Source organism: Tyto alba, unplaced genomic scaffold (genome assembly GCF_018691265.1).
Source record: "Tyto alba isolate M040663 unplaced genomic scaffold, T.alba_DEE_v4.0 Super-Scaffold_2, whole genome shotgun sequence".
NCBI classification, from domain to species: domain Eukaryota; kingdom Metazoa; phylum Chordata; class Aves; order Strigiformes; family Tytonidae; genus Tyto; species Tyto alba.
The window spans coordinates 74,070,801-74,093,520 of record NW_024881282.1 but is presented as its reverse complement, the minus strand read 5'-3'; the positions used below and the strand labels follow the sequence as shown (position 1 = coordinate 74,093,520).

The 22,720-nt window shown below is 38.1% G+C and overlaps 1 protein-coding gene across 10 annotated transcripts in view; it reads left to right on the top strand.

The window, feature by feature from the left end:
* Positions 1-21,698, top strand: part of KIF21A (kinesin family member 21A) — a 93,268-nt gene extending 71,570 nt beyond the window's left edge. For 4 of the 10 annotated variants that reach the window (XM_032996189.2, XM_032996192.2, XM_032996190.2 and 1 more), the window contains 10 exons: positions 3,870-3,980; positions 4,533-4,661; positions 6,244-6,282; positions 8,356-8,492; positions 10,845-11,025; positions 11,373-11,537; positions 12,223-12,340; positions 14,962-15,132; positions 18,142-18,341; positions 20,426-21,698. In XM_032996189.2, the coding sequence (XP_032852080.1) occupies positions 3,870-3,980; positions 4,533-4,661; positions 6,244-6,282; positions 8,356-8,492; positions 10,845-11,025; positions 11,373-11,537; positions 12,223-12,340; positions 14,962-15,132; positions 18,142-18,341; positions 20,426-20,519 (1,345 nt within the window). In that variant the 3' untranslated portion in view covers positions 20,520-21,698. The remainder of the gene's footprint in view (positions 1-3,869; positions 3,981-4,532; positions 4,662-6,243; positions 6,283-8,355; positions 8,493-10,844; positions 11,026-11,372; positions 11,538-12,222; positions 12,341-14,961; positions 15,133-18,141; positions 18,342-20,425) is intronic. The other 6 variants (XM_032996193.2, XM_032996198.2, XM_032996191.2 and 3 more) reach the window with 3 other exon arrangements.
* Positions 21,699-22,720: the final 1,022 nt, after the last annotated feature.

Sequence of the window (22,720 nt, the reverse complement as noted above, 5' to 3'; positions counted from 1 at the left end):
CACCACTCTAGAAAGTGTAAATGCACTGTTGTAAGTAACGTGTTTCTTACGGAATGTCTAAGTTCTGTTAAGTTACTTTGTCATAGTAAAATTATTGTAGCCTTATTTCTTTGTAGTGGGAAAAATCCATCTAGTACCTTGGATACTTTGCTGTATTAGTGCTATGAGAAATGCACATTCTAGGGAGGTAGTGAGAATCTGCTTAGAACAGCAAAGACATTTAAAAAAAAACCCACCCCAAAGCCCCAACCCAAAAACTTTATATAATGTAGTATTTGTCTGTGGTCCTAACTATTAGGTAAAGTCTTTCTGTGAGTCATCTTGTATGGATCACGCTTAAAATAAAGAAGTCTATACAACAATAGAGCATATAAGTGTAAAGCTAAAAGAAACATGTTGGATATTATGAATCCTCAAAAATCCTTTCTATTTGCAGGTTGCACTTACCTGCAGAGAAGTTTTATTAATTGAAAGTATTGCTTGATGCCGAATAGAACTAAAAATATTATTTTTGTCTTTTTACTTTGGGGCCAGCAGGTCTCTCACATGCACTCTTCTTTTTTTTTTTTTTTTTTTCCCCCACTTGCTCTTGCTGTTCTTTTTATATCTACCAATATCACTGGTGGTTATTAGCCATCCACTGCTAGAGACCCTTTTCTTGGCTTTTTAGGACCTAGCTTCTATGTTGCACAAACTCATGTGTAAACTGAATGTGCTTCACACATTCAGTGATATGAAAAACCATGTCCTATCTTCATGTTACAGATTATGGAATTAGGCATCTTTCACTATCCATCTGTCCTATTTGCATAATATTTTTACAGCAGTCTCCATCTAATGTATATTTGCAACTTGTATTATTTTTACTACGTATTTCTAGCATGTGCTTGAGGTGGCAATCATGAACAGTAAAACACTGCTGACAGCAATTATTAACCCATGCTGATGGCTTCAGTGCATTTTACAAGTAGAATCAGCTTGAAAAGAATGCTTTTGGGGGTGCAAATAGGTGAAGAAACCCACTTGTTTCAGCAGTTAGTGTGAGATCACTAGAGACTTTTGAAGCTTCAAGACTTAAAACGTCAAGTGTTATGGCCTGGCATCCAAGACTCAGGTAATACCAACTTTTGCCTCACTCCATCTTCTAGAATGTATCCATTTGTGAAAGTCAGCCAGCAATGAGGCAAAACAGGATTTTCCAAAACTGTGTTCTGTGAATGTTAGAAAGTTACATGCTGTCAGTAAATGAATTCAGTCAGCAATAAGAGTCACATATATTTTGGTTTGGTTTTGATCATGTTTGAGCAGATAAGCGATCAAAAATTCCTAGAGTCTGCAGTGACTTTCTCACTGTAATTGAGATGCTTTTTCAAAACTAGAACTCAGTATGTTTTATACAGTTTTGCTGGTCACTGGTCATTGTTGAAGAGAGATTGTCTTTGTGAGCCATATGGCCTTCCTATATGGGCTTGTAGTGCCATCATATCTCTTGTAATAAATAGAATACATTCCTCTGGAGCAGAATGTGGTCTTACCTGCAATAAATATTTTCTCCCTTGTGCCACTTACATAAGTGGCATTCGGGGGTGAAGGAGCAGTAACAGTGAGCCAAAATATGCATTCTCTGGAAGTGAGAGAAATTAATTATATGCTTAGGTGCAAATTTAGGTGTCTGCATGTGTACAAACTGCTCCACTCTGGAAACCTCTCAGTTTTCTCAGATCTATGGTGATTCAGAAAGGCACTTAGATGCATGTGGATGACTGTTAGTTTGGTTGGAATTCTGTTTACAAAGATGGCTAGTGTGCTCAACTCACCTACAGCAGCCTCTTCAGAGTACAGTGGTCTCCTGCAGGTGTTGTGCCATCTCTGTTCAGATGTCTCTGGGAAATCTAAAAGAGCACCAAAAACCTGTAATTAGGTGTGTGTATTGCTCCTTTTTATTCAGGTCATTGAGATCATATACCTGCTTTTCACATGAGGAAGTTTATTCCAGCAAGGCTGCTGCATTTTTATAATACCTGCATTTCCAGGCTTTCAAAAAGAATTAATAATATGATTGTGCTCTTTACACCTTCTTCTGTGCTGAGGATGTGCTACTGTGGAGTCAAAGATGGAAGACTCAAGGGATAGGTAGCAAGTGAGCAAGAAGGAGCTGGCTCCATGTCTGAACATGCAGGATGCTGGTGTGAGGCAGAGGAACTTGGGTTCCAGTTTCTGGTGTGGCTGGTTTAATCTGCTAGCTGCCCAGTAGTCACATCAGCAACCAGGGCAGTGGAGTCTGTAACCCAACTATGTCGTCCTTGCTGAAAGATCTAGCTATCAGGTTGATCATAGGATTTGCTTTGTGACTTCAGGACTTTTGCATTCCTAAATGTGTACTGGTCCAGCATAAAGAGAAGAAGGGAGTATGTCCTGTTCCCTCTCTTTTTATGTCCTTTGCAGAGCATGCCTAGAGGTTAGAGAGCCCTCCTGAGAAGTGGGTACTCTGGCTTTGAAGAGAGAATTGAACCCACCTTCCCGTTCTTTTTGTGTACTGTAACTGCTAGATTTCTGTGCCAAACCAGACAGGTTGTCACTTGCCCTCCTTTTCCTATCTGTTGAAGATCCTGGGGGGGATCCTTGGGTCTGCATGCAGCTCTTGGCCCTAGGTGCTACAGGTATGGCCTTCACCTTCCAGTTAGGCTTTGTGTTCAGTGCGAATGTGATTACTTGAGTCGAGTAGCTGTTCTTGGTTGCACTGTCCTTGTTAAATCATGTTATTCTGCATGCCAGTCCCCAGATGGGTTTTATATATCACAGACATTCTCTCAAGGGAAACTGGTACAGCTTTTCTCATGCAGAGAAGTTACAGCTATGTAGATGCAGAGCCTGTAGGACTCTTGAGACCAGATGCTAGTAACTGTCAGGCAGGTGGCCTGCCAATTGAACTTTGTCAACTTAATAGATTATGTGGCACATAGCACTTTTAGAATCTGCTTTCTCTCTTTTAGTGAGTGTTTCTGGTTCTTGTATTCATAGAAACAACTTGTAAACACACACACACAAAAAGGATAAACTAAAGCAAATGTTGCTTTTCTGATTGCCCAGCTAGTGAGAAACATGAAGAGTGGAGACCATCTAGATTCCCTTCTTTTTTTATCTGACTGTGGTGAAATGATGACATCTGGGTGTCAGCATTAGTATTGCCCTCTTGATCTTCTTGCCATTTTTAATGGGGAGTAAAAGGTTGGGAGAAATACCACAGTGACTGTGAACTGGAATTATTTCAAATGAAGAACTAGAGAGACAAATGAAGGATGGAAAGCAGGGAAAGAAGGAAGAGGGGATGAAGAGAAATAGCATCTCTACATGTAATAGTCAGGCTGTCAGTGGGAAATACTTTTTCTCACTTGCTAATTTTGAATTTGACATTGAAATATGAACATGTTAATGCAAAGTTTCATTCATATGTGTCATCATGATTTCTCTGTTCTTCATGTCTGTAAGTGGTCTATTGTAGATAAAAGTTGTAGAATCTGCAACTTTAGATCATAGTCAGACCTTCCATCTTCTCCTTGGTCTTAATTTAAGCACATTCCACTGTTTGGTTTTTTTTAGTCAGTCTCTTTTATTACCGAATTGGTAAATCTCCTTTGCATATTCATCATCTGGCCCTTCATATGTTGATGAACTGTAAAAGTTAATAAACTTGTTGTATTTTTATATTAAAATGTGAGAACAAATTTAGAGTCCATAACCTCAACTGGAACAACAGTAGGTGAAGCACATTCTGAAATTTGAAATATGAGTGGGAGAATGACAGCTAATGTAAGAAAAGCAAGTTTGTAAAGGACCTTAAAGTAAGACAATGATTCCTCTTGCTTTAGTTCTAGACAGCCATCTCTGTCAGAGAAGAAGATACCTGAGCCTTCACCTTTAGCAAAGAGAAAAGCCTATGAGAAAACAACGGAAAAGACAAAGGCAAAAGAACAAAAATTGTAAGATTCTTTTAAATTTATTTTCTCTGAAATAAATTAAATCTTGGGCATATTTTATTGAAAATAAATCTATATTTCTTTAATTCTAGGACAGTTTTTATTGTTGGCAGTGAAATTATTCACTACTCAACTTCTGTGTGTGGGTTTTTTTCCCCAGAGTCTTTTTCTGTACAAAATAATGCAGGAGCAGAGCCCTGAGAAAACATTCTTTGAAGCATTTGCAAATGACTTTTTTTTCTTTTTCTCCTTAATGGAACTCATCAATTTTTCTAAGAAACCAAAGTTTTATCAGAATGTCTTCATTTTATGTATGTGGGTTTTCTGCTTGGAGCTTTCACTGTTGGCACAACGTTCAAAGTTTATATGCTACCTTGCACTCAGCAGCAGTTTGTAGTCTTTAAGTTTGTTACCTTCTCTGGGAAACATCTGTAGCTAGCATTATAATTTTTTTTATTCGCTTAGGAAAAGATCATCTAACATTTGAGGCATGTTGCATTTAACTTCTCTAACCATTCATAACCTGTTAAAGAAGATGTTCTTTTTTTCTTGTAGCTCAGATTCTGGACCCCCAGAGGCTAGTCTGTCACCTCCTACTTCCCCACCAAGCCGGCCCCGTAATGAAATGAATGTTTTTAGTCGTCTTACTGTTTCTCAGGGAAACACATCAGTTCAGCGGGATAAGTAAGTCACAGAGGGAAGCCTCAGTCCCCACCCAGGAAATTGCAAAGTGCACTCAAGTTATCAGTGTAGTATCTGTTAGATATTTTGTCCTTCTGCAAGACAAGAGGAGACATTTCTTGTGTTTTCATGTAGTTTTCCAAGAAAATATTTTAAACTTCCATGGAATCATTGTAAAAATTCAAGAAAAGCAATTTCCTGCTGAACCTTGTTTCCTGTTTTGTAGGCTATGTGTGGTTGTAAAGCCAAAATAGAAAAGAACAGTAGAATTCTTAGACGTATGTGTATTTGTGTGCGTGTTTACACTTGGAAGTAGGATTTGGCTGACAATTTAGGAAATAGTGCTTTTGACAGTTATTTGGTTACTCCAGTGTTTCTCCGGGTGCTGTCACAACAGGATGAGATGTTGAAGTGGCTAGAACACAGTTATTTAGAGATTATCCAAATTATTGAACAGACTGACTTTAGGAGGTAATCTGGAGGAGCTGATAATATTCATGCCTTGCTTAGAAGAAGTAGAGCTCAGTTTCCTTGCATGTTAGGCATCTGCTAGGAGCCTTACTCCAAACTGCAGTGGACTTGACTTGAGCAAAATCTTTGCAGGTTTCAGTACTGGTACTAGTGCCGTGCAGCGCTTATGAACTGCAACTCAAACTTAGAATAAACCTTTAGTTCTGACTGTAGCAAGACAAAAAATTGCTCTTATCTGTTTACACTAATGTTTCTTGTAAAACTTCGGGGTTTTTCGGTGGTCTACAGAGTCACTGCATACCATGCAGTAGCTTGCAAGGCTTTCAGTAGTTTAGCTGTGCTTGTAACTTCTTTATCTTAGCTATATTGCCTTTATCTTATCGCTAACTCCCACCTAACCCTTTTCATTTTCCCTGGACTGTCTTTGAAGTCAAATTGAAACTGCTCAATCTGTTTGATTTGAGTTGAAATTGAAGGACATCTTAAGACATACTGTAAAAGTTCATGTCTGGAGGGGATTTTTTCTTGTTGTGTGTTTTCCTGAGTTTTATTTCTACACATTTTTGAAAATGAGAGGTGAAAGATTTTGAACTTAGAACATTTGCAAATTGCTGTTCTTTTTTTCAGTGGGCTATCAATACATTTAATATTTATATTTTTATGCTTAACATTTTACATGTTTCTTCTGCATTTAACAGGCACTGATGTTCAGAATTTTTTTTTTCCTTTTGATATTTTCAACAAGCACTATGTTACTGGAGTTAAATTATTCATCCCTCTTCTTTTACTTTATTGCTTTTACTTCTGTAAGAAAATGTTGGGGAACTAAGAAATGGCTCAGCTGATATTGCTCACCTTTTTGGGCTGAGACAGTCTGCCAGTGCAACTCACTGTTGAGAGTGCTATTTTAAGATTATTATTCCACTCCCCTCTCTCCCCCCCCCCTCCCCATTATTACGGGTTTAAGGTATACCCCGAGCAATGCTGCATACTGTATGTGGATTTGCATTGCTTTTCTGAATTGGCCATGCTGTTGTTTGTTCTCATATGGAGGCTTTGATTTGCTGATACCTATATTCTTTCTCCTCACAATTCCACCACTGTCGATTTGTAGGTCTGATGAAAGTGATTCCTCTCTGTCGGAGGTACACAGGTACTCTCTCTTTCTCTTTTCTGTTTTCTTGGCATCTCTCACTGAAGTTATTCCTATTCTTAGGAATTTTCATTTTGCTGCATGAATTTTCCTCATACTTGTGCATTGTATCTCTTTTTGCTTTTGCCAGAAGTTAAAAAATCTGAAATTTTGGTCAAGCATGTCTCCCTCTCTCCCATTTTAGGGTACTTTTTATTGTTGTTGAGCATGCCAGGTTTTTTCTTTTTAAATGAAGTATGATGTAAACATTTCCTTAGACATACTCTTTCTCTCTTTGTTCTCTTTAAAAAAAGAGGAGCGGACATTTTTCTAGGTCATTTTCCATGCTTCTCTATTTCTCTTTGTTTTTCTTGTTCAGTTGTATGCTTTGGTCACTAAAAATTAAATCCCAGTGTAAATACAAATGAGTAGGTTTTTTTATTATGTCTTTCTAATAGAGAATGCACAGTGGTTTAAGAGATGAAAGAAATGTTCCCACTTAATGTTCCTGAGCTGTGATTTAGGATTTTGCTATTCAATGAAAGAACAGTTTATCAAGAGGTGGGCAGTGAAAGGGCTAATAATAATGTGATGGTGGCTTTGGCCGTTGTAGAAGTCATAGCATTTATTTTCTGTAGATTTCAGAGTTCTGCACATATGTAGGTAAATAGCTCAGGGACATGTATTTTACATGGCTTGTCAAGGGAATGAGTGGGTGAGAACAGCAGTACGAATTAGTCTAGATGCAGCATGATCCACTGGGAAATACTACAGAGAAAACCAACTTAGTTTTGTGTGGTGTAAGAAAACAAAAGCAGAGACCTAAATTAATAATAATAATAAAGTAAATTGTTCCTGTATTCTTGAGAACATAAAAGGTGCAGATTGAAAGGTAAATGCTTTTCCAAAATGAGGAAGTTAATGTCAAACAATTTAAGGCAGATTAATAATAGTAAAATCTATAAAAGGGTTGTGGAGGAGTATTGTATTATACGAATGAAAATTTTCTGAGAAGTAAAAATGTATAAAATAATAATTTCTAAGACTCTACTAGATAAGCCAGCTAATTGTCACAAAGATAGTATCAGGAAGAACTTCTTACTTCCTGTAACTAACTTCTGGGCAATATTACGGAATTTTTACATTTTCCTAAAGCATCTGACATATTTTTTATGTTTTTTTTTGTTGTTGTTGTTTTTTTTTTTTTATTATTATTATTATTATTTTGTGAGATAGGGCCATGGCTTAGTTCCTTTTTCTCAAAGTTATGAGTGTAATCCCCAGAAGAGCATGACTGTGAATCTTAACTGCAAGTTGGCCGGATCACAGCATTGTGTTGCATGTTTGTAGGTGTTACCTTGAGGCTTTTCTACACTTCACAGAAATCAACAGGGTCTGTGCATGTGTGCAGTGGTATGCATGGGATTTTAGACTGCTAAACATTTTTTATTTGGTGTTGAACTGTGATTTTTTTCAGGCTGAGTTACAGTCTTTTGGCATCACCACAGTACTAACTGCAAGTCCCCAGGAAGGTTCCTCTGGGCTCTCTGTACTCCAGCCACACTCCCTTTTAGCCATTTCAGTACAAGTGTGGCATTGGGTACGGGGTGCAGCAGGAACCTTCTTCAGGCACACAAGTTAGCAACAGTTTTCCAAGCCTGCCCATAGAATGCAGTTGATGTGAAATGCCTGCTGAGTTTGGAATTGGCAGTGTACATTACATTTGCTCCATTTTTCAGACATGCTATTTAGATTAAGATGTCTTTATGCATTTGCAGTCTTAAGGTTGGTCCTAGGCATCCAGGAGCTTTAAGCATCCTGGTTCTTCAAGCATTACACAGACATTCCCATGTACCCAACATTCAGCATCTTGTCTTTTTTTCATTTGTTTGTTTTTGTATGTGATTTCCTTTATCTGATAGTCCAGAGTTGATACTTGAAGCTAAATTGTAAATATCTTTACATAGCTTATAAAAGGCATTCAACTGTTCTGCCCTCACATCTAAGAAAATTAGAGTAACTTTTTTCCCTATATTGAAGTAAATTAGTTTTATCTCTGTTTATGCCAAACTCACATTCTCTTCTTTTCTTTAGGGGGATAATTAACCCATTCCCTGCTTCAAAATGCATCCGATCATCCCCGCTTCAGTGTATCTATACAGCTGAAGGACATACCAAGGCTGTGCTTTGTGTGGATGCAACTGATGACCTTCTCTTCACTGGATCTAAAGGTTGGGCAAGCTCCATGCATCTGTGCTGCCTACAGAGGCTACTTTGACAACTGGGGCATTGTGAAATTCTCAGTTTGTGCTTAGTGCTGTAAACATGGTGGAAAATTGTGAAGATCTATTTTGCAACATAAGCTGAAGAAGGATTTACAAGCCATTATCTACACATTTTTAACTCGAATACGTAATATTGTTTATTTGTAGTGGAAAAAGTAACTATCAAGAATAACACTAGCATTTTTTGAGTGATATGATGGAACCAAGCCTGATAACACGCACACATGATGTGCAATGCAAAGTAGTAGCCTCAGGGTAGGAGTAGAGGTGGGAATTGGGCACATCTTTGGCTGTGCTACTTACAGAGTCTGAATAGAGTCTTCATGCCATAGTTGATTCTTTGAGTAGAGCTAAGGACATTTTCTGTTTCCCCCTCTTGACTGTCCCTTGTGGGTAAAATAATTGTATGGCTGTCGTGAAAGAGGCTAGATTTTTAGTAGTCACTAAATTCCATACTGGATGATACAGCCAGTCTATTAACTATTCAAGCTGGCAGAAACAGTGTTTTGGAGGAAAATATTTATCTTCTGTCTTTGGTGACTTTCCATTGTAATTACGCAGTTTGGCTTGAAGATAACATAACCAGACCTCAGTGGTTACTTTTAATGAATACGCTTTCTAATATTGCTCAAAAAATGATTCTTGCATGTTCTTCTTTTTCTCTGGGTCTTCTCATATAAGGTACTTATGGGAAAGGACTTGCTATATTTTCAGTTCTGCAGCTGAAACTGTAGCAGACTTTTTCTTCCAAATAGAACAAATGATAATATGTGATTTTTATTTTTTTTTCCTTTAAGTATGAAAGCTAAAGTAAACTAGAGTGGTGGCTGGGAAGGCGTAAATATCTTACTAGTTCACATAATGAATAAACTCTGAAATGTCAGGGCATTTTTTTTATCCCTATATTCACATAGAAATAATGCCACCAGATGCAGGTCTTCCACTGTTAATATTCAGGTATGATTTCTGTGGCTATTCTACTAGCTGGCTGTTAATATCAAGGTACACTCTTACAGTGAATTGGCAAACTTTTGGTCTTACAAGTTTTAAGCCAACATTTCAGCATTTGTCAAAGTGTATACAAATGCAAAAAAGGAGATATATTTAATTTCTGTAAATGTTGCTTAGATGATTATTTGTATTGATATTTTTAATTTGTTGGCTATGTAGGGAAAAAAAAGCTTTTTTTTTTTTTTTTACATCAAGATTTGTTTTCTAAAGGGTTGGGGTGGTTTGTTGTTTTGTTTTGTTTCGTTTCATTTTGAACATATGGATGCTTGCAGGTGTTGTAAATATTTGCTCTTGTCATATGCTAGCTTCCCATACTTATGGAAGAATTTTTCCTGTGTATTTTTTTGGAGGGGAAAAGTTTACAAACTACACTTGTACTCAATAGTGTAGACAGCTGTTTAATTAAATAAGGCTAAATCTTTTGGAAATTGTTGCTGAAGCAGAAAGTCTCAGCTGACTGACATCACATAACCCTAGCAGCCAGTGCCAATTCAGTGATGCCAACAAGCTTTCAGGCGCATTGCAGATATTGGGCTTTGGTCTTGATAGTTGGTATTTTTAAAGTGCCTGTCAGTTCTTGGTATACTTGCTTTCTTCAGGCTATTATAACTACTGCCTACACAAGAAGCTTTCTCTTCATCCTCCCCGTACTTGTTCCAGTAAAAATGTACTTCTAAATTAAATATATGGAGAGATACAGACATGGTACATCAAGGAAAGCTTCCTGTGCTCTCTATTTGTGTTGCAAAATTATTGAAAACTTCTGTGTGTTTGGGATTTTAGTCTTACACTGAGTCCCTTACACTGAGATTTTCAGAGGCTCCTAAAGCAGAAAATAGTTTGGATCACTTCTTGCCTTTGTAGTTTCGTTGTTGAGCCTGAAAGCCTCTCCTGAGCTATACTCTTGATGAAGAATTTCTGAATTAAAAACTGTTCTTCTGTTGATCTGTCATTATCCAAACTTTACAGCCTCTAAATTGTATCTTCACTTCCCTTGAGATGAAATTTTATCCTTTTAAAATGCTGTGGGAGCTAGCATGTCTTGAACACACAGCATTTAATGATAAACCTTACTTAGTTTCATGATGGTAGATGATGCTCATGTGTATTCTTTAAGACCTGTTTAATTTAGCTGGTTTTCTGCAGTGCCTACCCAAATGGAGGGATATGTATGAGTGCAAATGAATGCATGTATCTTTTTCAAGTTACTGAGTTTTGGAGAAACATGGGTTTTTTCTGTTTAGGTTTTTTATTATTCTTTTCCCCTTTTTGTTTGTCTGTATTTAGACCGTACCTGTAAAGTCTGGAATCTGGTAACTGGACAAGAGATTATGTCTCTAGGGGGTCATCCAAATAATGTTGTTTCTATAAAATACTGCAACTACACTAGCCTGGTCTTCACAGTCTCAACCTCCTATATCAAGGTGTGGGACATCAGAGATTCTGCTAAGTGCATTCGGACATTGACGTAAGTATGCTAAACCTCAAGTGCCAAGAGTTTAAATGAGTCTTAACTTTAGATAAGTGTTACTATATTTAATTCAGTAGTGCAGCACAGTGTAATTCATGTTTTCTGGGACTGGAAGCTTCTTTATGTGTTCAGGCTAAGTCAGTATGGGATACTGGTAATATATGGAAACACAAAACAATTTGCATTCATGCCTATAGTGTTTTATCAAATGTTCAGTATTCATAATTGGCTTGTAGCCTTTTTGCTCAGGTGAGTAGATTTGTTTTTAAACTGTATACAAATTAGGGAGAACATAATGTAGGGTTTGTTTTCCTTTTTTTTTCCTCCTTTGTCCTTCTACTCAGGTCTTCGGGCCAAGCGATGCCTGGTGATGTGTGTTCAGGAAGTACTAACAGAACTGTCACTATCCCAGCTGGGGAGAACCAGATCAATCAGATTGCACTGAACCCAACTGGCACATTCCTCTATGCAGCTGCTGGAAACTCAGTGAGGATGTGGGACCTGAAAAGGTACTGAACACCAGCAGAAAAGTATGGTCTTTAGGTGGTTACGTGTGCATATGAAACAAAGTTGATGAAGTGTTTCCTGTTTATGGTAATGCCCCTAACCTGGGCAAAATATGGTCAAGATATGGATCAAATGATGTGTGATGTGGTGGTAACTGAGATAATGGAGGTGCTCATGATTTCCTCATGTGTTAAGGTTACGGTGAATTGGTTCAGTAAAAATGACTGGAAAAACACAAGGTTTTGTTCAAGACAGGCACTACAAAACAGACTCTTTTAAGGTGACACATACATGAATCCTGACTAGTAATTGTCGATGAGATGATAAAAGCCAATTGATGTAATGTAATACAGTGTGGGACTGTGATAGCCACGCTATAGCAGCACTTTTCCACACAGAACCTGCACCCAAAGAGTGCGTTCAAAATATGGTGGACACTTTGAGGAGTCTGATTTGTCTTCACTTTTAATTTTTTAATTCTCCTTTTACATACATAGGAACTTGTTTACACTTAACATAGATTTAACATTTACCCATGGATATGAGCAATAAAGTACATGCAAACCAGAGGATGAATAGTGAAGACACAGGGGAAAATAAAAAGATCCATTCTGGCAGAAACTGCTATAGACTGTATCGGATATATGGAAAAATAACAAATCTTCAACTCTTCTCTTATTCTTGAAGATTTCAGTCTACAGGAAAGCTAACTGGTCACCAGGGTCCTGTTATGTGCCTTACTGTAGATCGAATTTGCCACGGACAAGATCTTATTGTCACTGGTTCAAAGGATCATTATATAAAGGTAAACCATTAGTATTCACTTCCTTATTTTAACACTTTACATCAGCATGGGATGCAGGCTTCAGGAGAGGTGACTCACATCTCCATATCTGAACTGTGATAGCCAAGATGGCAATTCTTTCATCAGCTGCGGATTATGAATAATGTTCAGTCTTAATAAACACTTATGGCTTAAATGCTATTTTTATTTCATGATGGAATACGGATGGATTCTTGTCTGTAATTAAACTTTTTCTCAATCCCCAGTATGGTGGACATTAGGTGTTTGAATTCATGGAGAAACATTCATAACACCTACTCTTAAGTAAGATTTAGCTCTTGAAAATATCTTAAGTCAGTGCCTCTGTTTTGGAGTGCAGACCTAATTGCTTCATCAGAGACACTGTGTGCTCCCCACAGAAATGTATCTCAGCCAAGGTGCCCAGTCTGTTTGGTGTATTCATTAATACACAGGTTGCTCTGAGTTGTGTTCACTTGTTGACATTGTGATTAATTCACTCAAAGACAGGGCATCTGTTTTTTGGGGAGGGTGGTTCTGGTTTTTTTTTTTTCCTTTTCTTTCTTTTTTCTTTTTTTGACCCACCTCAGCCACAGAGTATTAAACCCACAAGCTCCCGTTTCTCAGGACTATGCCTAAACTGCCAGACTATGGGAACTATATATCATCTTCCCCATAAAGCTGACTGTCATGCTGCAAAGAACATGTGACTCATGAGGCCAAAGAGACAATGAGCAAGATACACTAGCTTGTTATGAGGGGGTACCCTTCATTCTAGCCCTGTGCTTCTCACATACTGGAAAAAGTGTATAAACACATCTGGGAGTGGAGCAGGAGCCAGAACCCGAGTGAGCTTTCTCATTAAGCTAGGCTTTCTACTTTTTGTCCTGCAATTATTGGATGCCTGGCTGTGCATTGGGCTAGCCTCAGAAAACATCCTGGGAGGTGAGTGCACAGCTTGATTGTTTGTGCTGTGGATCTGAATCCTGTCAGCAATCCCTATAGTTAGAGTCCAGAGGATTCTTAGGTGGTAGGGTGACAGAGGCAGGCACTCTAAAAATTTATTCTCTGCACTGTTCAGAATATTGGGTTAGTTAGGAGCTACCATCTTGGCACAGTAATGAGTGCAGAACCTCAGTGGGAACAACGGGATGTAATCATGTAATGCAAGTTTGTCATGTTACCAACTCATGACAAGCAAGGAGGTAGAAGGACATTTGGAAAAACATAGCTGTCAACAGTGAGAGAAGTTTATCTGCCATTCTTGTCTGCTCCGTTGCTGTGATCAGGCTATATAAATCCTTACGAGGCTGCCTGCTTCTTGACTTACACCACTAGAATGTCCAGGGATATTTTGGTCACATATATGTGCTGCAGAGTAGTGGGTGTGCTGCAAGGAGAATGCCTCCAGAACTGTCAAGCCACTTTGGATGGTAAAGATGATCTTGTATGTGCATGGTCAGTGTGGCAGCTTGGGAATTTTAAGTGCTTCTGCACAAGGGTGGGTCCACTGGGGTTAGTAGGTCTGGTCACAGATACTGTTTTTCCTTGCCACAGGAAACTACTGTCTTGTCTACTGAACCAAAAATATCAGTCATCTCTGTCCAAGTGCCTAATTTTAACATGTATCATTGAACTTGTTTTGTTACAACTGGAACTAATGCATGTTAATCGAATGCAGTAACTTTCAAAATACCTTTAATTCACTTAAGGTATTCTTTTACACTGCCAAGCTCTCCCTTTTTTACTGCTAAGCTTATTCATTGTAAAAGGTCAATGAAGAGCAAATAATAGGGGATGAAGTCTGATATTTGCTTGTGAAACAGAGGTAGTCATTTAAAAAGTTACAGCTCATCTGTTCCTCCTCAGCTTAGTCTAAATGGGTGAGTTCTGGCTCACTACAATGCAAAATGAAGGGTTGCTTACACTGCTGCTCTAGGGACAAAGACCTGATGGGACTGACTATGCTTTAAATTGTTAAAATGGCCTCACTTAAAGAATCAGTTTTAAGACCCCATTCTTAGAGAACAGACATAGGAGAGAGGTGTGTCTTGTCCATGGAAAGCATCAGCATTTAATGATATGTAATCCTTGCCAAACACCTTCTCTGGAAAAATATATTAATGCCTCTTCCTGCAGCTGCCTGTGTAATTCTTATAGAATCATAGAGTGGTTTAGTTTGGAAGGGACCTTAAAGATCACCTAGTTCCAATCCCCCTGCCAAGGGCAGGGACACCTCCCACTAGACCAAGTTGCTCAATTCTTCCAGTGCGAGTCATGTTCCCCATACTCACTCATGAGCCTTGTTTCTCTAGCCCACTGCACAGTATATATAGGCTCTTTCTTGTGAAGATACTGTGTATTTCATAACCAAGTAGTAGCACTTCTTCCCACAGCAATCATCTCTGAAGTTGGTGAAGCATTCCTGCTTCAGGCAAGAGGTAGAAGAAGAGAAAGGAGTGGTTCTGGTAGATAAATTATGTCAAATATACATCATGATACAGTAGCCTGTAATAAGACTTTCCAAGTTTTTCCCCTGAAGTTATTTGCTGCACATCTTCCTAGCTGGTTAGATGGTAGATAATTTTGCATAACATATTTGATCATTTATTTATTTATTTTAGTTGTTTGATGTGACTGAAGGGGCTCTTGGAAGTGTAAGTCCTACACACAATTTTGAACCTCCCCATTATGACGGCATTGAAGCACTTGCTATTATGGGAGACAACCTTTTTAGTGGATCCAGAGATAACGGAATTAAGAAATGGGATTTGGCTCAAAAAGACCTTCTTCAGGTAATGGAAAAAAATCATGCGGCTAATATGACAGTCATGCTGTACAACTGTTTTCAGGCTGTGTAAATGTTCAGTCTCATGCAATGACTATTCACTTGGGTACTGATGTTTTTACTAGGGAAGGCACAGAGCACTGACTAGAAATGAAGTCGATAATGTACTTGATCTTTACACTAGGAACACAGTTGCTTTTCTTTTCAACATACGTAGCATCAGGAAACTGATGAAGTGATTAGCCTTCTATTTTAGCTCTAGTATGTGGTTTGTTTTTTTGTTTGTTTGGTTGGGTTTTTTTCTTCAGAATGAAGGCAGCACTAGAGAAGTTGTTAAATTTTGGACTGAGAATTCATTAATGACAAACAGTGCTTTAGATCAGGCTACAGAATATTTTCTTGTGAAGAGAGTTTACAACCTACCTCGCTCCACCCAGTCTTTTTTCTAAAAAGCTTACTCCTTAAATCTCCATTCATCTTGGTATACAATGCATATATTATATAATGTATGCGACATACACATAATAATCTGTTTGCTGTTAGAACATGTTTGCTGTAAGTTTTAACTGTAAAAAAAAAAGGGAGTGGGAGAGAGGGGATGACACTCAAAAAGGACTTGAAATCCAGGGAAGCTTTGAAGTTCATTGTAATTTGTCTGACATGGAGAACTGATTTTTGGCTACTTGCTATAAGCCAGTCTGGTTTTTTTAGGTCTTACTAAAGGTTTTTGAGATAGTCTTAACTTAAATGATTGCATCTCTGTGTGAGAAATGGAAGGCAGAAAAACAAATGCTGGAAGATACTGCTGCTTTTGAAAAGGTTCGGTTAGATACCAATCATTTAGTAATTTTTGGAGGGAAGAGGAGCATGTCTTTTATGTGCATTTAATGTGCAGACTGATAGCAAGGAAACAAATAGAATATTAAAGTTTTGGGACATCAGAGAATAATGGACTGGTCACCTTAAGAAGAACATTTCTACATGAGCATACTTAGTGTTCCATAAATATAAAAACTTTCTTGAGCTTCTTTCAAAATTGTCCATATTGAGTGCAAGTTCTTTTTCAGAATACTACTAAAACTTCAGACTTAAAGTAAGGATTCAGAAATTCAGCTTCTTACAGAAAATCTTGACTTGGCCGTGGGATATCTACCCTCATATCTGCCTGTCTAGGGAAATGTACCAAGCAGCTTGTTGGCAAGAACAGGAGTACCAAAGGAATGAGAAAGATTTTGTATTCTCAGAATGGCTTTATTAAAGTTGTAAGAAGTAGCTTCACTCTTGCATTTTAGGCTCATTAAAATATTATGTAATATGTATTTTTGCTGTTGTAATTAGTTTAACACCAGAAAGAATATGGGGGCACAGCTGAAGTAGTATGTAACAGTGGACTAGTCGTATTCCTTTTCTTATTTTCCTTTTGGTATATGTGCATTTCATAACTTCTATGCTTCATGTTCCCTTGTTTGCTTTTTTGGTTTTAAAAGTAGAACGTAATAAATATGATCTCATGCTTCTTTCTTTCCTTTTATTTCTATAAAATGTGTGTTTTTCAAGGAGGTGAGACCAAAGCATTTGACAAAACAATATAAATAATTTTTATTCGATTTTTTTTTTTAGGGAATGAAGAAAAGTGCTGTTACTTTTGCTAGTCATGGAGTAATTCAGGGTGAAAGGGCTCACTAGAGGTCACACAGTGCAAACTTGGTCCAAGCAAGGCCAACTTTGTAGTTAGGTCTCGTTACTCAAGGCCTTGCCCCGCTGAGTTTTCAAAATCTCCAAGGTCACAGATTGCACAGCTGCTCTGGGTGACCCACCACACTCCTTAAACTACTCTTGTATGCATTTCCCTCCCACTGATATCCAGTCAAAATTTCTGGTTTTGGAACTTTCTTTTGGTGTGCACACTTGACTGTTGTAGCTGAAGGAAAAAAAAAAATAAGCTGACCTGAAACAGAGCTGAGCTGCTTTAAAGTCTAAATGCCAACGTTTCAGCAGAGGTCCTGATTTGACATACATGTGTTAAACAAGTCTGCTCCTGTATAATTGATAAAAATCACTTAGCAAACATGCTATTCAAAAGAATTTGGAGATCATCTACCTTACTTGGTGTTATACATCCCAAGCCACAAAACACTGCTGTGACAAAATTAAGATTTATAAGAACCACTCCTCCTCCCAGTTTCATGAAGTGCTGGGGGACCGGACCACCAGTGTTGTGATAGCAGTGTGTATTATAGATTAAACACCATGATGATCCTAGAAAGCTGAATGTACTCCATAATATGAGAAAGGCAGCAAAGCAAAGCAGCTCCTACCAAAGTGAATTGGAGAAGAGCCACTCTTGGCCCCCTTAAAAGAGAGCAAACTTGGGCTGTTATTTCCCCAGTGTTGGTACCAAATGGATGTTGTTATCAGCTGGTCTGTGCAGAATTTTCCTTTCCAAATTAGCAGTAAAATGCTGGTGTTCTTCCTCAATAAAGAATTAATGTATTTTTGTTAAGTGCTATATCACAAAATCAATTTATAATGTGTAATGGGAAAAGAAGAAAGGAGGACGGCAAATATAGAAACAGTTTATGTCTCCTTTGTGTCTTTTCGGAGCAGAAGTTTGGATTTTCTTTTCATGTGTTTTATAGATGTTTTACAGACAGACTTGAAACATATACAGAGACCGTATGTTCAAATACACATTTGAACATAGCAGATTTAGCTTTATCCTAAATTAATTTCTGTTTCACGTCAGGTCAGTTGTGCATGTTAGATTTTTTTCTTGTTTTGCAGTACTATTTCACAAAGAAAACCAATTTCTTGCAATAGAAGTACCCTCATGGAAGATAGCACCCTCCTTGCTATAAAGGAGGAATAGCCAGAAGGCTGGGACATACCTAGCATCATGTAGTAAACCTACTGCAGGATGGGAATCAGGATTAGGATTTGGGATTTTTCCATTTCTGCACTCGTTCTTCTAAAAGTTTTGCAGCCCTGTGAGACTTGCCTGCTTTCTCTTTTTCAGCAAGTTCCTAATGCTCACAAAGACTGGGTGTGTGCTCTTGGCCTGGTACCTGGCGCTCCGATTCTGCTCAGTGGCTGCAGAGGAGGCACCCTCAAGCTGTGGAACGTGGATACCTTCGCACCCATTGGGGAGATGAAGGGACACGACAGCCCTATAAATGCAATCTGCACCAACTCTAGCCAGATTTTCACAGCAGCAGAGTGAGTTTTGAATCTTTCTTTTCCAGAGCTCTTGCTAGAATTCTGTCTGTGCAAATGCATTTAGGACATCTTCAGTTGTGTAAGTCACTTCATAGCAAGCATGAGGTGACCTAGTCCATGCCCCTAAATGCTAATAATCTACTGTAGTAGTCTCCAAAGTGGGGTGGATACACAACATGTTTCATTGGGGTGTGGGAAGAAAATACTAGAATTTCAGTAGTAGATGTATATCATTTATAAATTAATAAATACACATGGGGGTGTGTGCTCAGAAATTTTTTAGTGGTAGGGGTGTCTGATCAAAATAGTTTGGAGACCACTGATGTACAGGATGGCAGGGAGAATTTGGCAACAGTTGAGAACTTTACCAGCTTCTCTACAGTTAGACTAGTTTAGTTTACTAAAACTAATCTGAGTTTACTGTTAGGGTTGATTCCTGACCTGTGGGAATTTTTCTAAAAGCCATAGTATCTGGTTGTTTTTTGGTAGTGTTGGGGTTTTTTTGTTTGTTTTTAAGTGCTGGCATATAGCAGAAGCTTTGCAAGCCATCCTACTGTCATTTAAAAACCTTGATTTGGATATTTGCTTCCTCAGTAAAAGTGAGGAATTTGAGTATCTGAAACCTCAGGCAACTTGACCAAGAAAAATGCCTCATTCTGGAGAAAGTGCAGGAGACGGCAGCAGAGCCTGCTTAGTGGCATAGTCTGAGTGCAGGTGCTGTGAAAGCTGTCATGTAATCTTCTAGTGCCAATCATGGAAGCTTCTGGCCTTCTGAATTGAAAGCAAATCTTTCTGAATTGATGCAGAATTTCAAAGTTGCCCAGCTTCCACATCTGGTGGCCAATGTTTATGTTTAAGCATTAATAGGTAGGTGTAGGGATGTCAAAGCTTATGACTCTGTGTAAAGAGCATTAATAAGTTTAGAACAGACATGGACCTGAAATTTATTCTTTATTATTAGGGAAAGAAAATCCCAGCCTTTTGGCACTTGTAACATTGTGGTGAAGGTATACAGAATTTAGGGTATTCCTGACAATTTACAGTGAAGTGAAGGCTCAAGTCAGAAAACCTCTATACTGTGCTAAAGTCTGTCCTGACTGTTGCCTGCTGGCTTTTTCTGAGGGGATTATAAGGAATACATGAATCAGTGTTTGCTAGTCACATAATTCAATGCTTAGGAGAGATTTATAACTCCTAGTTCTCCTGTACAAGATAAATTTCTATTTAATGAGACTAAATCTTTATTTTACTTTTTAATTATGCTAATAGAATTTTGTAACACATTCCACATGATACTTTACTTACACATAGTTTAAAATTGTGTAAATAGTAGTTGTTGCTAAAAGTACAGAGTTATAGCTTGCCTCTCCTGGGCTTCTGAACACCAGCTCACTGTTACACGCTTTCCAGCACTTGGAAAAGGGTTTTGGTTTGGGTTTTTGGGTGGGGTGGGGTGAAGGATTGTTAGGACTTTGTATAGTCTGTGGTTCTGTGCTTTTTTTTACCTTTTCTTGTTATAGACTGACACCTCTCAGGCAAACGTAGCACATTTCAGGTCCTGTTTGGTTTAACCCATCATAACTTTTCACACTTCTTTAATGGCAGGAAGTAGTTCTGTTCTATTGAGTCTTGTCTCTCTAATTCTGTAGTACAGTGATGGTCTACTGAGTTGCAGAGAGTTACATGATGGAAGCTCTTCTCTGATGTCAGTCTACTTAAGCCTATTACTATTAGCTGTATTTTAAAAAATTAAGTAATAACAGAGTAGGATTTTATTTTCCTCAGACATACAATCTTTATACTTGCCTAGATGGTTAAAGGTAGTAGCCAGTGCTGTGATAAGGTTAGGGAAACTTAAATATATATCTTTGATTACAAAGTCTTCTAGAGGTGGAATAGGCCTTGCATATCCATTAAGGAAATCTTGTTTTGCCAACAATGCCTTTATGAATAAGGACCCTGAGCTTTTAAGAAAGCTTCCCTGGCTGCCCCACAAAGTCTGCCACCCCCTCCCTTCCCCCTCCTCATCTGCCCTGTCTCAATTTAATTACTTCACTCTAATACTACTTTGTTTTGTTTTTCAGTGACCGGACTGTGAGGATCTGGAAAGCTCGAAATGTAATAGACGGACAGATATCAGACACAGGAGATGCAAGTGAAGACCTTGCCAGTAATTGAAATGAGGGGAATAAATGAATATATTGATGAATTTGAAGTGCACTCTATGCAGTTTTCTGCATGCTTGTTAGGTAAACACTGATGACTGGAATGAACTGACAAATAAGAGTGAACTCTTCTAGTAGACCTGCTGTCCTTAAAATATGTACTGTATTTAAGAAAAAAATAACCTCTTGGTAACATGCTTGTGTCTCAGTGGTCACATATATATGTCTATATATTATGGCTGAATTTGTGCGCATATGTAACACTTGCAGTTTCAATTAACTGGAAATCAGTCTTCTCTAATGACCATCTCAAAATTATAACCTGAAATATGTAACAAGTGCTCTGCTGTATTTCACTGACAACTATGATCAGCTGTTTTGCATTTTAGGGTAGCAGGGGAATGATGATGTCCCAGTAACAAGCCTTTGATTACGACAGGCATTTCTAGATTCTAAAGGTCACTTACAATGTTTTTAGGAAAGTGGAGTGAATAAAAGATGGGAAGAAGCTGTTAATGACACATTTATCTGACATGGCTCTCTCCTGCTAACAGTGAATGCCATATGATTTGTGTTAATGTTAGCATATAATCCTTGTTGACCAAAGTTGTGCAGCTATGTATACTCTGTGCTCAGGACTAGAACTAAAATACTCTTAAATTGATATGTTTTATTAGTGTTTTGCCTATATTCTGTAATGACTAGTTGTTCTTAATGTCATGATGGAAATATATCTTAATCTATTTTTCTTATGGATCTGTTTCTATCATCTCACAGTTTCTTTTTTAAAGCAAGATGTCTTTCCTTTTTATCTAATTTTATATGCTGCTAAATGTATTTTAAATACACTGTTTTGCAAACCTTGGCAGTTACTTTGAGAACTGAACCACGTGTATTGGAAAAAGCTATGTAAATAGATGGTTGTACAAAGACAATATTGTATCTTGTGCCTGTATGACTTTTAAAGCTCTTAGAGTGTGGATATTGAGGGAGGATGTATAATTTACCCAACTGCTCTGAATATTAATTTGTAAATTCTGCAAACTTTAAAAAATTATGTAGATTGAATGTTTGGATATAGAGGTTTTTTTGTTTTGTTTTTGTTTTGTTTTGTTTTGTTTTTTCCCAGAAAATATCAGTCTGTAAATTGTAGCTTATGTAGGTAACACCTAAATAAAGATGTGAATGTGAACTACTTCTCTTTGCTTTTTTTCATCATACTTCCTTATAAAAATTCACTTCCCTTGCAAAGTCCCCAAATAGAAAATGCACAATTTTACACAATGCAGTTGAGTTGCTTGCTGAATAATGCAGCCTGTAAGTTGTTCTAGTAAACCACGTCTGTGTTCTAGTTGGCCATTATTTGTGTTTTAATAGTATTTAGGAACCCTAGCAGGAGTTCCCTCATGCTAAGTACAGTGCAGACTTGAAATGAAGCAGATGGTCCTGTTCCTAAGAGATGACAGTTCTTATCTTATTACATATGGTCTGTCAAACAAAGTTCTAATGCCTCTTACTGATCTGAGATGATTTATTTCCTTCTCAGCTCAGTTTGAAGGGAGTTGAAAATGCATACTGCTTGTGATTTGAGGTTTCTGATTTATTCCAGTTTTTGGCAGAAATGAGTAATGATGCATATTGTTAAGAAACAATGTATAGGTTAGTTAAAATAAAGAGCAGCACTACCAATTAGTGTTTATCTATCATGCTTTTTGCCTATTTAAGGGGTGTACACAGAAATGTTTTGGGATTATATCACAACTTTGAGCAAATGGAGAGTGGGTTTACATGCAAGACTCGTGTGGGAGCCTTCGTGTGCCTGGCGGAGGGTCCCTGTTCCGCCTGGCCCAGTGGGTAAAGGCCACCACCCTGCCAGGCTCCACAAATGATGCCAACAGCTTGGTGACCCCTGGCTTTGGAGCTGAACGCTCACGGCTGTCATCTGGGAGCCCTGGGTAGTTCTGGGGTTTGAGTGTGTGTAAGATTTGTGTGAATATTGTGTTTTACAGCTGCAGAACAAAAGTCCTTAAAACCTAGGAAATGACTACCTGCTGTCAGGCTGCTCTGCTTGAACGAGCCGTATGGTGAGGCTGTTGTGGCAACGGTCTGAATTGCAGATGCTTCTCTCTGATGATGCTTGAGAGCACAGATGTTTTGTTTTATGAAGCTGCCTCCTGATAGGCACCACTATAACTTAGACAAGGTGTGTATAGA